Below are 15,537 nucleotides of genomic sequence, written 5' to 3' on the forward strand. Positions count from 1 at the left end.
ACAGCCCCCTGCCCCCCCAGCCCTTCCGGTGCCCCCAACTCCCGACCCGCAGCCCCCTGCCCCCCCAGCCCTTCCGGTGCCCCCCACTCCCAACCCACAGCCCCTGCCCCCCCAGCCCTTCCAGTGCCCCCCACTCCCGACCCGCAGCCCCTGCCCCCCCACAGCCCCCTGCCCCCCCAGCCCTTCTGGTGCCCCCCACTCCTGACCCGCAGCCCCCTGCCCCCCCCAGCCCTTCCGGTGCCCCCCACTCCCAACCCACAGCTCCCTGCCCCCCCGCAGCCCCCTGCCCCCCCAGCCCTTCCGGTGCCCCCCACTCCTGACGCGCAGCCCCTGCCCCCCCGCAGCCCCCTGCCCCCCCCAGCCTGGCCTGTGCCCCCCACTCCTGACCCACAGCCCCCTGCTCACCCAGCCCTGCTGCTGCCCCCCACTCCCGACCCGCAGCCCCTGGCCCCCCAGCCCTTCCGGTGCCCCCCACTCCCGACCCGCAGCCCCCTGCCCCCCCCAGCCCTTCCGGTGCCCCCCACTCCCAACCCACAGCCCCCTGCCCCCCCAGCGCTTCCGGTGCCCCCCACTCCCGACCCGCAGCCCCCTGCCCCCCCGCCCTGCCGGTGCCCCCCACTCCTGACCCGCAGCCCCCTGCCCCCCCACCCTGCCGGTGCCCCCCACTCCTGCCCCCCCCCGCTGGTGCCCCCCACTCCTGACCCGCAGCCCTTGCCCTCCAGCCCCGGCACGCGCCCGAGTGGCAGCACTCGCACACGCCACCGTCTCGCCAGCTCTGTGGTGCCCTTAACTGTGGGACCCGTTGGGTGCTGGTGTCTCTGGCAGAAGCTTCTCCCCGGTGCCCCTTCCCCGCAGCAGCTGCCCCGGTCCAGCCCCTGCCACGTGCCCACGGCACCTCCTGTCGTGGCCGCAGCACGTGGGCCAGGCCAGAGGCACCCTGGGGGCCGGGTCACAGGGCCAGCTCTGGCCCTGGCACCAACACAGGCGCTTCCCTCAGCTGGGTCCACGGCCCCCCCAGCTTGGCCAGCCACAGGCCACGGGTGGGACCTCCTGGTCTGGAGCTGGCACTGGATCCCGAGTCGGTTCCCACCCATGGCTGAGCTCCTGTCTCCATTTCACACCCCCGTTCACCCTGGTCCCTCCAGCCTGCGGGTGCAATGGGTGCGGGCCCCCGGCAGGGCCTGGTGCGTGGCAGGGCCCGATTCCCCATGAGATGCCCCCCTGCACAGGCGTGACCCGTACAGGGAAAGGAGGAGCACACGTGCTAGGAGACCTGTCCCCCACTGTGCCGTCCTCGTCCCCCCGCCATGTGCATGCGTGTCTTGTGCTGTGTGTGTCCGCGTTGTGTCGGTGTGTGCGTGCCCGTGTGGCTGTGGTGTGCGTTGCACTAACCCTGCGCTTGCTGACTGCGGTTTTTGTCTGTACACAGGGGGCATGCGGTAGGGGCCTGCCCGCCGCGGGGCTCGGTAGCCGGACCTCGCCTCCAGCAGCCACGGCGCGGCCGCAGGGCAGGGACTGCAGCCCCTGGCCCGGGCCGGCCTGGCCCGGCCCAGCCTCGCCTCGTCCCGGACGCTGGGCTCCACGGCTAAAGCACCGACACGCTGGCTCCGGACGGGGGCCGGGGTCTTGCGGGCGGCAGGGTGGGGGGCCGGGCCGTGCTGGCTGCGTGGTGCTGTGTGTCTCGGTCTGTCCACGTCCGTGTCTGCGTGTCCTGCGCTGCTCCTCTCCGCACTGCCAAGGGCCAGGGGCGCCCACCCATGGTCACGGGGCAGGGGGCAGGAGATCGGCGGCAGCTCCCAGTCCCCCAGGGGCCTCGAGCCCCTCCCCTGAACAGCACAAGTGTCAGCCCCCCACTATCCCACCATGCACTGCACCGGGCCCGGCGGGGGAGGTGGGGTGTCTTGCGTGGCCCTTTTTGTAGCTCTAATAAAGTCTGTTTGCTAAAGCGCTGCGTGGTCTGTTCCTGCCCCCCGGCTCAGCTGCCCCCCTCCCGCCCCGCCCCCACGCTCCTCAGACGTGTCTCTCTCCCCCCAGCGCACCCCGCCGGGTCGGCGCTGGCCGTCGTGGCACCGCTGCAGGACGTGGTGGCCGGGGCGGGGGAGCGGGCGCTGTTCGAGTGCCTGGTGGCTGGCCCGCCCGACGTGGACATGGACTGGCTGTGGCGGGGGCGCCTGCTGCAGCCCGCCCTGCTCCAGTGCAAGATGCACTTTGACGGGCGCAAATGCAAGCTGCTGCTCAGCTCTGTGCACGAGGACGACAGCGGCGTCTACACCTGCAAGCTCAGCACTGCCAAAGGTACAGGGTGGGGGGCAGGGTGGGGCTAAGGGCCCTTTCTGCTCTATGCCAGGCTGCACTGTCCTGGCACTGGGGAGACCGTGACCCCCCAGATAGATGCCTCGGGATGGGGTAATGTGCGTGTCGGCACATGTGCAAGGGAACCCGGCACCTTGCACGCACATGCGTGCAGGCAGGGCACCCTGCACGGCCATGGGGCCAGGCATGGCCAGGACCCGGTGCTCACCCCCGCCACGGGGCCCTGGTTGCAGAGGAGCTGACGTGCAGCGCCCGGCTGACCGTGCGGCCCTCGGTGGCACCGCTCTTCACGCGCCTGCTGGAGGACCTGGCCGTGGTGGAGGGGCGCGCAGCCCGCTTCGACTGCAAGATCAGCGGCAACCCGGCACCTGCTGTCACCTGGACCCATTTCGGTGAGCGGCTGCCCTCGTGGTGCCGCGACCTTGTGCTCGGGTGGTGGCTCCGGCGTGGCACTGACGCGCTCTCCCCCAGGGCTGCCGGTGCAGGAGAGCGAGAACGTGCGGGTGCTGCGGGACCGGGGGCTGCACTCGCTGCTCATTGCACACGTGGGTGCCGAGGACGAGGGGCGCTACACCGCCAGCGCCCGCAACGCCCACGGCCAGGCCGAGAGCGCCGCCCAGCTCTACGTGGAGGAGCCGCGGCCCGCTGCTGCCGCCCACGCGTGAGTGCCGGGGCCACGGGCAGCGGGGGCTGGGGGCACTGCAGGGCCCAGCTCCAGGCCTGGTGCCCAGGGCTGTCGATGGAGGGGCAGGCACTGTGCTCTCGCCCGGCTCCGGTGCAGGGTGGCAGCTTCAGCTGTGCCCCGGCCCTGCTCCCGGACTGTCGGCTGAGGCTGGGCCTCGGTGCCACTGCCTCCACTCCTGCCGGAGCCGGGTACCTCGGCCCAGGAGAGCTGCTCTGCCTGGGTGTCTCCCCCCCCCCCCCGGGTGCCAGTGGCACAGGGTGGCAGCACTGGAGGAGCCATGCGGGGGTGCCACGTGCCCCGGCTAAGCAGTGGGCACACGGGTCTTGCAGCTCCAAGCTGGAGAAGATGCCGTCCATCCCCGAGGAGCCAGAGCAGGTGGAGACAGAGGCCGAGCGCTTCACCATGCCCGACTTCCTGCGGCCGCTGCAGGACCTGGATGTGGTGGAGGGCAAGGAGGCCGTGCTGGAGTGCCAGGTGGCCGGGCTGCCCTACCCCACCATCGCCTGGTTCCACAACGGCGCCCGGCTCCGCAGCGCCGACGACCGCCGCATGACGCAGTGTAGGGCTCCCCCCGCGCCTGACACGCAGCGCCCGGCCCTGCCGCCACGGCGCACCCAGAGCCCGTGGGCTTCCCCGGGTGGGACTGGGTCAGCGGCTACTGCCCTGCCCGCAGCGCCTGCAGCAGCTGCATGCCCCCCGTCATGCTCGGCTTGTTGCACCCCTGCCTTGCTATCCCAGCATGCACTGCTGCTTCCTCCCTCCCATTGGCTCCTGGGGACAGCAGTGCCACAGCAGCCCCCTCCCGGGGTTTGAACCCCATTCTCTGCCCCCCCCAGTCAAGGACGTCCACCGCCTGGTGTTCGCGGCCATCACCCACGCCCATGCCGGCGTCTACAAGAGCGTCATCGCCAACAAGGTCGGCAAGGCCACGTGCTACGCTCACCTCTACGTCACGGGTAAGGACCCCCCCATGCCACAGCCATGGGCAGCACCCACCGGCGCTGGCACCAACCCCGTGATCCCTGACACGTGGCCGGACCTGGCACCGGCTGCCCGGCCCGACGGTGGCTGGCACCTGCCCAGTCCCACACCCATGCCCATGCCCGCCCGTGTCCTGCAGACGTGGTGCCGACGCCTCCCGATGGCCCCCCCACCGTGGCCGCGGTGACCGGCAAGGCCATCACGCTCACCTGGAACAAGCCCCGCTGGCTGGATTCAGCCATCGGTGAGTCGGGGGGGGGATGGAGACAGGACCGGGGCGGCCCCTGGGGGCTGGTTAACCCCGCGCTGACCGCCGCCCCGTGCCGCAGACCCAGCCACCGTGACCTACACCATTCAGCAGCAGGTGGTGGGCACCAGCCACTGGACCGTCTTTGCCACGGGCGTGCAGGACACGGCCTACACGGTGCACACGCTCACCAAGGGGGCTCTCTACCTCTTCCGCGTCATCACCGCCACCCCCAAGGCCAGCAGCAAGCCATCGCCGCCCGCCGGACCTGTGCAGCTGCTGGACCGCGGTGAGGACGGAGGCACGGTGGCAGGGGTCCGGCACGGCCGGGGCAGCGTGGCTAGGGTCTTGCCCACGTCACCGGCCCTGCTGCCCGTTGTGGGAGCCGCGCTGCCCTGGTGACGGCGGGGCTGGGGGCTGTGCCACAGGCCCCTACTTGGAGGAGGCACCGGTGATCCTGGACAAGCCGGACATGGTGTTCCTGGTGGAGGGGCAGCCAGCCACCGTCACCGTCACCCTCAACCACGTGGAGGCCACGGTCACCTGGAGGAGGTGGGTGCCCCTGGCTGGGGGCGCTGCGGGCACTGGGGCAGGGCTGGGCTAAGCTGCCCCGGGCGGCTCCGGCGCCAGGCTCACGGCACCGCGTGGGCGCAGGGGCGAGGCGGTGCTGGGCGAGCAGGACGGGGCGTACGAGCTGAGCATGCCGGACGACGACCAGCACAGCCTGCGCATCTTCCGGGCGGGCCGGGACGATGCCGGGGAGCTGGCCTGCGAGGTCCGCAACCCGCACGGCGCCGACACCTGCTCCATCGCCCTCGAGCTGGCAGGTACGGGGGCTGGAGGGGGCGGGGCCTGGGCATGCAGGCCACGCCCCTTCTGTGGTGGGGCGGGGCAGGAGGACAAGTGGGAGGGGTGGCCGCATGCTCGAGGGCCCCCGGTCTTGCAGAGGCTCCGAGCTTCGAGTCCATCATGGAGGACATCGACGTGGGCGCAGGCGAGACGCCGCGCTTTGCCGTGGTCGTGGAGGGGAAGCCGCTGCCCGACATCATGTGGCTCAAGGTGGGCGCCACGCCGGGGCCTGCCTGCGCCCAGCACCAGCCTCCCTGCCCGGGCCCCGGCGCCCCCAGCCCTGCCGGTGCCCCTCGCTCCAGACCAGCAGCCCCTTCCCCCCCCAGCCCCTCCGGTGCCCCTCACGCCCGACCCGCAGCCTCCTGCTATTCTAAATCTAGGCCTCTTGCCCCCCGGTGCCCCGTCCTGCCTGCTGGGGGTCCTGGCCCAGATCCCCCGCATCGGGGACCTCCTGGACTATGCCAGGCAGGGTGGGCAGATCCCGCCTGGAGCTGTCCGTGCCGTGTGCACCCCCCCGACCGCCCCAGGAGTCTGTGCAGGTGCAGTCCTTGCCCCTGGGGAGCCCCCGGAGCTCGTCATAGGGCCCCGCAGCGATGCTGCCGCCGTCCCCGCAGCCCGGGGGATGCCAAGCGCTCTGCCTCCTGCGGGCTCTGGCCGGGCGTCCCCGGGGCCGTGGGGTCGTGCAGTGCCCCCACCCCCGGGGAGGGTCTGCATACAGCCGTCGGGGTCCTGGCACCGGGAGGGGGGTGATCGCCATCTCCCCACCTCCATGCTGACCCCCCCACCCGCTGTGCCCAGGACGAGGTGCGGCTGGAGGAGAGCGCCCACGTGAGCTTCGTGTACGACGACAGCGAGTGCTCCCTGGTGCTGCTGGGCACCACCCTCGAGGACGCCGGCGTCTACACCTGCACGGCCCGCAACCCCGCCGGCCTCGTCTCCTGCAAGGCTGAGCTGGTCGTGCGCCCAGGTACTGTCCAGGCTGGGGGCCACGAGCCGGTCCCTGCCCCTGCAGCCTGTCCCGGTCCCGATCACCGTAGCATCAGACCTGACCCCACGTCTCTGCCTTGCAGCCCAGCCCAAGTGCGAGGCGGCTGCGAGCGAGGACAGGGCGCGGCGGCTGACCGACTACTATGATGTGCATGAGGAGATCGGGAGGTGAGGGGATGCCCCAGCCTACCCCTGTGTCCCCAGGGCTGGGGGTCCTATCCAGGCACTGGGGGGGCAACGTGTGCCCCGCCCCAACAGCCGGTGCCTTGCAGAGGGGCCTTCTCCTACCTGCGGCGAGTGACGGAGAAGAGCAGCATGCTGGAATATGCCGCCAAGTTCATCCCCGGGCGGGCCAAGGCCAAGGCGTCAGCGCACCGGGAGCTGCACATCCTCTCTCGCCTGGACCACGAGCGCATCGTCTACTTCCACGATGCCTTCGAGAAGAAGAACGCCCTCATCATCATCATGGAGCTGTACCCTTTGTGCTGGGGGAGCTCTGGGAGGGCACTGCTTGAGGGAAGCTCGCAGCGTCGGGAGCCAGGGCGGGCTGTGGCAGCGAATGCATGCCCCGAACCCGGCAGCACCAGCCCCTGCTGCGGGGAGGGGGTGGAGCTGGGGCTGAGCAGGGCACTGCTGTGGGGAAGCTTGCAGTGCGGGGTGCTGTGGAGGGGCTGGGGTCCCTGGGTGGGCACTGCCACAGAGAAGCTCACAGCACTGGGTGCGGGGGCTGCGGCTCTGGGGAGGGGCGGTGCTGCGGGGGGCTGTGCTCCTTGACCGGTGCCAGCTGCGCAGAGGAGGAGCTGCTGGACAGGATGGCCAGGAAGATCACCGTGTCCGAGTCCGAGGTGAGCCTGGCTGGCGGGGCGGGGGCGGGCAGCACTGCGGTGCTGGGGGGCAGCACCAGCCCCGGGCACTACGTGATGCTGCCCCGCCGCCCCCAGGTTCGCTCCTACATGCGGCAGGTGCTGGAAGGGCTCCGCTACCTGCACCAGTGCGGCATCCTGCACCTCGACATCAAGGTGAGGGCATGGCCCCCAGATCCCTGGGACCCCGCACCCCCATCCCCTGGCAGCGCAGCGCCCTGGAGGCCGTGGGGCTCAGCCCTGCCCTGACCCCGGCTCTCGCTTGGGGCCGGATGCCCGGACCCCCATAGCCATGGCCCTGCACGCCCACGCCAAGCGGCTCCAGGTCCCCAGTGAGCGTCTGGGGCCCCAGTCCGTGCCCCCGTGTGGACGGCTCTGGGCCCCCCTGACCGGCGCCCACCCCGCAGCCCGACAACCTGCTGATGGCCGACCCCAGCAGCGAGCAGGTGCGGATCTGCGACTTCGGGAACGCGCAGGAGCTGACCGCGGGCGAGCCGCAGTACTGCGCCTACGGCACGCCCGAGTTCGTGGGGCCCGAGATCGTCAGCCAGAGCCCCGTCTCCCCCGTCACCGACGTCTGGTAACGACCCCCGCGCGAGCCCGCAGCACCCCGGCTCCTTGCCGTTGGGGCAGCCGCGTCCCTCCCGGGATGGGGCGCATCCTGCCTCGGGCAGGGCTGGACTGGACGCGGCCCCGCGGCTCTGGGACCCTGGGACATGTCCTGCCACCACTGCTCTGCTTTCCTGGGAGAGACCCTGGCCGCCCCCGTCCCTTGCGGGTGATGGGTCCCGTTTGACCAGGGGTCCCCGTCCCTCGCTGCCCCGCGCTGGGTCCCCCCTGGCCTTGGCGTGGGCCCGGCCCCGTGGGTGCCTCCCCGCCTTGGCTCCGTGCCACCGCGAACCTTTCCAAGGTGGCACCGAGGCGACGTCCTCTCCAGCCTGACCAGCCCCGTCCTTCTCTCCGCAGGCCCGTCGGGGTCATCACCTACCTGTGGTGAGGCTGGGGGCTTAGCACTGGGGGTGGGGTTGGAGGGATTTGGGGGTCCTGGGCTGGGAGGGTCGTGGGGGTTGTTGTAGGGGGGCAGAGTATCGGGTTGAGGGGGATTTGGGGTTGGGGGTCATGGGCTAGGCTCCCTGCATTAACCTCAGATGCCTCCAAAATCCTGGGCTGCCCCAGTGCCCCCGTTCCCATAGAAACTGCCCCCCCAGGCAGCGGTAGGGGTGCCAGGGACCCCCGCACCACCCTTTAACCCCCTGAGCGCCTTGCGGCGTGGCCCTCACGGCACCCCGTGTCGCGCAGCCTGACCGGGATCTCGCCCTTCGTGGGCGAGAACGACCGCACGACGCTGATGAACATCCGCAACTACAATGTGGCCTTCGAGGAGCGCGGCTTCCGCGGGCTGACGCGCGAGGCCAAGGGCTTCGTCATCAAGGTGCTCGTCAGCGACCGCCTGTGAGTGCCGCCCCAGCCCCGGCGCGCGGGCAGCTCGGGCACGGGCCGGCGCTGGGCCCTGACCGCGGCCTTGTCCCCTCTGCAGGAGACCCGACGCGGAGCAGACGCTGGAGCACCCCTGGTTCAAGGTGGGTGCACCGCGGGGCAGGGGTCCAGCTCCCACAGGGCGGACCTGGGGCACGGGCAGCCTGGCTGGGATGCGTGCTGACCCCTGCGCTCCCCCCAGACCCTGGCCAAAGGGAAGACCATCCCCACTGACCCCCTGCGGCTCTTCATCTCCCGCCGGCGCTGGCAGGTAATGCCGGGGCTGCGAGCTGCCTTGAGCTGGGCGGGGGTCGTCCTGTAGTCTCTGGCCCCCAGACCTGGTGCCAGGACCAGGACGGCGGAGGATGCTGCCCGCGTGGGTGCCTCGTGCCTGGCGTGGAGCCGTGGCACGGTGCGGGGCAGGGCCGGAGGGTCCTGCATGGCGGGGCATGGTCCCGACCCCTGCCCTGCCCTGCCCTCCGCAGCGCTCCCAGATCAGCTACAAGTGCCACATGGTGCTGCGGCCCATCTCGGAGCTGCTGGCCGACGCCTGCGACCGCCTCTCGGTTGCCGTGCCCCGGCACTCGGCGGAGCCGGCGGCCCTGTCGTCCTCCTCCGACTCGGACGACCCCGAGGAGCTGCCCTGCCTGCCCGCGCCCCACCCCGCTGCCGCCGAGGCCGCCGGCTCCCGCGTGTCGCTGGACGAGATCCCCACGGACGACGAGGCGGCGCCCACGGACGGGCAGGGCGAGGAGGCCGAGCAGCGGCCACGGGGCGCCAGAGCCCGGAAGCGTGCTACGGAGCCGGCGGAGCCCGGGCCCGCGGCCAAGGAGCCCCCCGCGCCCGCGCCGCACAAGGGCTCCAGCCCAGAGCTGCCGGGGCCGGCGCGCCCGGCCCTCCGCCGCGGCGAGCTCAAGCGCGGCAGCTCCGCCGACAGCGCCCTGCTGCTGCGCCTGCCCCCGGGCGCCGGCCCCGCCGAGCCCCTGAAGAAGGCGGCCTCCATGGAGCTGCCGCGGCGCAGCCCCAGCCCGGGCGGCCTGGCGCGGCGCCGGCCCGAGGAGGAGCCCACGCAGCGCCTGGAGCTGATGCGGCAGCGCCTGCTGCGGGGCGGCTCGGGCGACGGGCGGCTCAGCGGCCTGCGCGGGCCCCTCCTGGAGACGCTGGGCGAGAGGAAACGGCTGCGCCCGCCGCGGCTGGACACGGGCGCGACGGGGCCCCGGCTGGAGCGCGCGGCCTCGAGCGAGGCGGCTCCGCCACGCCCGCCGCCCGAGCCCCGGCTGCAGAAGAGCAGCTCCTTCAGCCACGGCGACGCCGAGCCCGTGACCCTGCGGCGCCGCTGCGGCGCCCCCCTCGAGATCCCGCTGGCCCAGCTCGAGGTGCAGCAGCTCCAGGAGTCGCCGTCGCTCTCGGCCCTCACCGAGTCCCGGCCCCGCACCCCGCGGGACGGCCCCGTGCCCGCCTCCGAGCTGGGGGCGCCCCACGACAAGGCCGCCCCCGGCACGGATGCTGCAGCCGAGCTGGGGCCCAGGCCTGGCTCGGCCGAGCCTGCGGGGGAGCAGTCGGTAGCACAGCTGCAGCCGAGGCCGGAGGCCGCCGCGAAGCACAGAGCGGCGATGCCGGAGCCCGCGGCGGGCGCCCGAGCCCCCAAGCCCTCGGCGTACGCTGAGGTGATGCAGTCCATCCTGGTCCCCGCGGAGCCTGGCCAGGCCCGGCAGGCGCCCGCGCCCCCAGCAGCCGCCCCGGAGCCGCCCCCGGCGCCCGCACCGGCCCAGCCCCTGCCCCCGGCGCCACCCACGGTGCAGGCGGCGCCGGCGCGGCTCTCGGGCAGCGCCCCGCACATCGAGGACCTGGCGTCCGAGGAGATCTTCGAGGCCAAGTTCAAGCGCGGCCGGGGCGGCTCGCTCAGCCGCGGGCTGAAGCTCTTGAGCCGCTCGCGCTCCGAGGACCGGCACGTGGGCGGCCCGCCGGCCCGGCAGGAGGACGTGTACCGGCCGCGGCCCGCCGGGGCCCCGCTGGAGCTGTCCCTGCTGCCCCGGGGCCCGGCCGAGCGCTCCCAGTCGGCGCAGGACCTGCGGGCGGCGGAGCCGGAGCCCGGCTTCTTGCGCCGCATGTCGCTGCTGCTCCGGCGCACGCCCCCCGCCGAGCGCAAGGCGCCCCCCGAGCCGGCGCGGGGCAGCGAGACCCCCAGCCGGGGCCGGCGGCTGTCCTGGGGCCTGGAGAAGCCGGAGGCGGGCAGCGGGGGCGAGTCGCCCGTGGTGGCCGTGCGGCGGCAGATCAGCTCGGCCGTGGAGCGCGTGTCCCTGCGGCTGTGGGGCCAGGCCGAGGACCGGCGGGAGGCGGAGGGGGCCGAGGGCGCCCGAGAAGCGCACGCCCCTGCTGTCCCGGCTGCGCCGCGCCAGCTCCGAGGGGCAGAGCCTGCGCCAGGTGGGCGTCCCCCAGGACCAGCTGGGGGCCCAGGCCGCCGCCGCGCCCCCCTCGTCCGAGTCCCTCGCCTCCGAGGCCAGCGCCCGCTCCGACACCTCCGCGAAAGGTGAGCGCCTGTGTCGGAGCCAGGCGGTCCCTGGGCCGGGGGTCCGTAGCCCCCCAGTTGCGCCCCCCGTGTCCGCGGTGCTGCGGGGGACGGTCTGAGCCGTGCCCATGTCTGCAGCCTCTGGGCGCTCGCGCTGGGACCGCTGGGGCCTGTCGCGGGCCAAGAAGGACAAGGTGGCCTCGCAGCCCAACCTGCCGGCCAGCGTCCTGCGCGAGGATGGTGCCGCGCCGGGCCGCCCCTACGTGCCCAGCGAGTCAGGTGCGCCGGGGACGGGGCAGGGCGGGCGGGGGCCCTTGTCCCTGCGGCTGGAGGGGAGGAGGCAAGCTGGCCCGCGGGGGGCGGGGGACCCCCACTCACCCCCGGCTGCCTGCTCCCCAGACTTCCCCCCCGTGTTTCACATCAAGCTGAAGGACCAGGTGCTGCTGGAGAGCGACCCGGTGACGCTCTGCTGCCTACCGGCCGCCAGCCCTGCTCCCCGCATCATCTGGATGAAAGGTGTGGGCTGCTGGGGGATACTGGGCCCGGGCCACAGACCGCCACGAACGGGCCACGGACGCACTTGGGGTGCAGCTGGGGGTGCAGCAAGGGGTGGGGAGCCCGTGAGCAGCCCGAGACCAGTGCCACGAGCCCCTGCCCCTCTGGCCCGTCCCTCCCCGCAGACAAGCAGCCGCTGGAGCCGGCGGACGGGGCGAGCCTGGTGTCGTGCAAGGACGGGCGCCAGCTGCTGACCATCGCCAAGGCCGGCCGGCGGGACGCGGGGCTGTACGAGTGCATCGCTGCCAACGCCCTGGGCTCTGCTGCCAGCTCCTGCACCCTGGCGGTGGCACGTAAGGGCACGGGCGGGTGTCTGGGGGCACCGAGGGTCCCGGGGGTCTTGGAGCCGCACTGGTTCAAGCTCAGCTGCAGCTGCCAGCTGGGTCCAGCCTGCCCCTTCCCCCCCGTCCCTGCCCCGCAGGGCTCCCTGGGAAGCCGGGCACCCCCGAGATCCCGCAGAAGTACAAGAACACGGTGCTGGTGCTGTGGAAGCCCTCGGACAGCCAGGCCCCCTGCACCTACACGCTGGAGCGCAAGGCCAACGGTACGTGCTCCCTGCCATGCCACCGGCCCTGGGCCTGGGCTTGCACCTGCAGCGTGGCGGCTCCAGGCCGGGGCTTTGGGGGGTGCCGGGGTGCCTGCCCCAGCCCTGACTCTGGCTCTGGCTCTGGCCCTGCACCCGCCGCAGGGGAGCACGAGTGGAAGATCATCAGCTCGGGCATCGCCGACTGCTACTTCAACGTGACGGAGCTGCCGCCCGGCACCACCGTGCGCTTCCGCGTCGCCTGCGTCAACAAGGCCGGGCAGGGCCCCTACAGCAGCCCCTCCGAGAAGGTCGTGGTGGAGGGCGCAGGTGAGCCGGGCTCCGGGCGCGGGGTCGCAGGACCAGGCGCTGGCCGGGCGCCCTGACCCTCCGCTCCGTCCCTCCAGAGCCCCCCGGGGCCAGGAAGCCGGTGGCTGCCACCCCTGAGAGAGAGGCTGCCTCCCGGTCCACCCAGACGCCTCGGGACCAGAGCGCCGGGGCTGCGCCGGCTACCCCACCCCACGCGCACCAGGCGGTCGGGCCCAGCGCTGCCGCGGGCGAGGCAGTGCCCGAGCCTCCCCCGGGCGGTCCCGCTCTGGCCATCACGGTGTCGGCCCCGCCGGAGCCAGCGCTGACACCGGCCAGGACTGTGCCCCTGTCCCAGCTGCAGCCGCCCCCGACGGACCGGTCTCACCAGCGCCCGTGGCTGCGCCAGCCCAGGTCTCATCAGCATCCACGGCTGTCCCACGTGCCCGGGTCTTGCCGGCACGTGCGGGCACGCCAGCCCAGGTCTCACCTGCCCCTGCAGCCACCCCAGATGCCGGGGTCTCCCCAGCCCCCGTGGCTGCCCCAGGTGCCAGGGTCTCGCCCATCCCACCAGCCCAGCCGGCCTCCAAGTTCTCCCCCATCGCACCGGCGGCCCCCTCCGCCCACGCGGCGCCGGTGCAGAAGGTGGCCCCGTCAGCAGCCCCCAAGTTCATGGTCACCTCCTTCGTCTCCCTGCCGCCCGCACCGCCGCCCACCGAGGACGTGCCCACGGCCCCCGCGCCCAGCCGCGTCAGCCCTGTGGGGCGAGAGGCCCCCGCGGCCAAGGACAGCTCGGGGCTGCACCAGGGGGTGCCGCAGAAGCCCTACACCTTCCTGGACGAGAAGGCCAGGTGAGGAGGCCGCATCGGTTGCCAGCAGCCCAGTGCCGGAGCCCGAGGCTGGTCTTGTCCAGTCCCCTCTGCCCCGTCCCGGTGACCTGGGAGCGGGGTTGGGCTGCGGCTAGAAACGTCCCATCCTGCGGGGTGGGGCCCCGATCCTGGGGGCTCTGCCCACAGCCACACTGAGACCACAGGCGGGGGGAAGGGGCGCGGAGGGGGTGCCGGACAGCGGTGCTGAGCGGTGCCATGGCCGGCAGGGGCCGGTTCGGGGTGATCCGGGAGTGCAAGGAGAACGCGACGGGGAAGCGGTTTGTGGCCAAGATCGTGCCGTACGAGGCGGAGCGGAAGCAGAGCGTGCTGCAGGAGTACGAGGTGCTCAAGGCGCTGCGACACCAGCGCATCATGGCCCTGCACGAGGCCTACATCACGCCCCGCTACCTCGTGCTTATCTGCGAGAGCTGTGCTGGCAAGGAGCTGCTCTACAGCCTCGTCGACAGGTGGGGCGGGGGGCTGGCCCCCGGGAGACTGCTGTGTCTGGCCGGAGGGGTGCCAACATTGCATGGGGAAGGGTGCCGGCGCCTGCACCATGGACCCGCAGGGGCTCCCAGAGGAGCCGCGTGGTCCCCACCCCAGCCGTGCAGCGCGGCCTGCCGCTGGGATGCTCCGCAGCCCAGAAAGCGGGGAGAGCTGGAGCGGGCGTTTCCCAAGGGGAGCAGGGGCGGTTGTCTAACGAGGGGCCTGGAGTAACGAGGCCGAGGCCGGCCTGCTGACGCTCGGCCCGCGGCAGGTTCCGCTACTCGGAGGACGACGTGGCGAGCTACCTGCTGCAGATCCTGCAGGGCCTCGAGTACCTGCACGGGCGCCGTATCGTGCACCTGGACATCAAGCCCGACAACATCCTCGTCTCCTGCGTCAACACCATCAAGATTGTCGACTTTGGCAGCGCCCAGACCTACAACCCGCTGGTGCTGCGGCAGCTGGGACGGCGCGTGGGCACGCTGGAGTACATGTGTGAGTGCACAGGGGCGTACGTGTGCAAGTACAAGCTGCATGGGCATGCTGGAGTACATGGTGATTACATGGGTGAATGTGTGGGGGGCATGGGCACACTGGTGTACATGTGTGAGTGTGCAAGGATATGCATGAGAGCAGGGCATAGACATGCTTGAAGGCCTGTGTGTGAGTACACAGTGTGAGTACGTGTCAGTGCGGGGGGGGGCATGTTGCACTACACGGGCGAGTGCACAGGAGTATGTGTGACTGCAGGGGGTGGACACAGTGGAGCACATGTAGGAGTGTATGTGGGGATGTGAGTCTGGTGGTGCACATGTGAATGTGTGCGGGGCGCACACAATGGAGCATGCAGGTGAGCATAGGCAGGTCGTGCACATCAGTGCACGTGTCAGTGTGGGTCGTGTGCATGCTGGAGCACGCTTGTCAGTGCAGGCGCTGCTTCACCTTCAGGCCACGCTCCCTCAGGCCGTGTTTCACCGCTGCCAGCCTGCAGGGTAGGGCAGGGTGGGACAGCACCTTTGAGACTGACTGGCTCAGAAGGGCTAGAGCTGCAACTGGCTGGCAGAGAGCAAAGGCCCGTCCAGAGAGGGGCTGGGGCTGGTGGGGACCTGGCTGGTGAAGTGATGGAGGCGGTTCCCTGGAGGGTGCCCACCTGGCTCTGGGATTGTGGCAAGGACCTGGCGTCCAGACTGCGGCCATGGGGTCTCTGCCCTGGGCAGGGCACAGCTCTGCAGGGCCAGGGTCCATGCGGTCAGCACAGAAAAGAGCCTTGGCGGCAGCATCTGGCAGGGAGGCAGTGCACAGCGAGGGCTGGACGAAGGCCTCGGGCCCCAGGGCTGGCACTGAGGAGGATGGAGCAGACACAGCCGCTGAGCTCGGGGGAAGCGCTGGAAGCCGCGGGACGCAAGAGGGAAGCGAGGACGCGGGCGCAGAACAGGTCCCTTGCAGGCGGACAGACAGCCGGCCCCACCACTGCAAGCAGAGCAGGTCATCACCAGTCGGTGCCTGGACGGCGGGAGAGGAGCCCGCCGGGGCCTGCCCCGGGCCCAGCTGGTGGTGCTGGAAGGACGGGACCACAGGGCTGGCAGGATCCCGACACACCAGGACCTGGGCTGGCACCCCTGGGCTGGTGCCCAGCGCTGGCGTGTGCAGGGGAAGGATCAGACACACGGACAGACCGGGGCGACCCACTGGACGCAGCCGCAGACGCACCCGCAGGGAAGGGACGGGACAGGAGGCAGCTGCACGCAAGGCCTGAGCCGCTCGGGTCCAGCGACAGCAGCATCGGCGGCCTGACGGGAGGCAACAGGGTCTCTTTTCTGCGCTGCCCAGGCCCCGTCTGGAGCATCGGGGCAGCTCTGGAGAGTCGAAGAGGCTGGACAGGCCCTGG

General features: G+C 72.3%; 1 protein-coding gene across 1 annotated transcript in view; it reads left to right on the forward strand.

The window, feature by feature from the left end:
* The window catches only part of SPEG (striated muscle enriched protein kinase), a 32,803-nt gene that overhangs the window by 13,818 nt on the left and 3,448 nt on the right, over positions 1-15,537 (forward strand). Inside the window, 31 exon segments of the mRNA XM_090046218.1 lie at positions 2,035-2,295; positions 2,547-2,705; positions 2,785-2,974; positions 3,328-3,557; positions 3,835-3,954; positions 4,119-4,223; positions 4,309-4,515; positions 4,655-4,778; positions 4,881-5,053; positions 5,173-5,285; positions 5,874-6,042; positions 6,146-6,230; positions 6,335-6,535; positions 6,847-6,907; positions 7,004-7,081; positions 7,333-7,505; positions 7,892-7,918; positions 8,225-8,377; positions 8,463-8,505; positions 8,604-8,672; positions 8,887-10,755; positions 10,757-10,931; positions 11,049-11,189; positions 11,310-11,426; positions 11,591-11,758; positions 11,887-12,009; positions 12,154-12,318; positions 12,396-12,670; positions 12,673-13,145; positions 13,391-13,630; positions 13,921-14,144. Of these exon segments, the coding sequence (XP_089902344.1) occupies positions 2,035-2,295; positions 2,547-2,705; positions 2,785-2,974; positions 3,328-3,557; positions 3,835-3,954; positions 4,119-4,223; positions 4,309-4,515; positions 4,655-4,778; positions 4,881-5,053; positions 5,173-5,285; positions 5,874-6,042; positions 6,146-6,230; positions 6,335-6,535; positions 6,847-6,907; positions 7,004-7,081; positions 7,333-7,505; positions 7,892-7,918; positions 8,225-8,377; positions 8,463-8,505; positions 8,604-8,672; positions 8,887-10,755; positions 10,757-10,931; positions 11,049-11,189; positions 11,310-11,426; positions 11,591-11,758; positions 11,887-12,009; positions 12,154-12,318; positions 12,396-12,670; positions 12,673-13,145; positions 13,391-13,630; positions 13,921-14,144 (6,711 nt within the window).

The sequence above is a fragment of the Crocodylus siamensis genome, chromosome 4, assembly GCF_052110815.1.
Source record: "Crocodylus siamensis isolate JL-2025a chromosome 4, ASM5211081v1, whole genome shotgun sequence".
Lineage (NCBI taxonomy): Eukaryota > Metazoa > Chordata > Crocodylia > Crocodylidae > Crocodylus > Crocodylus siamensis.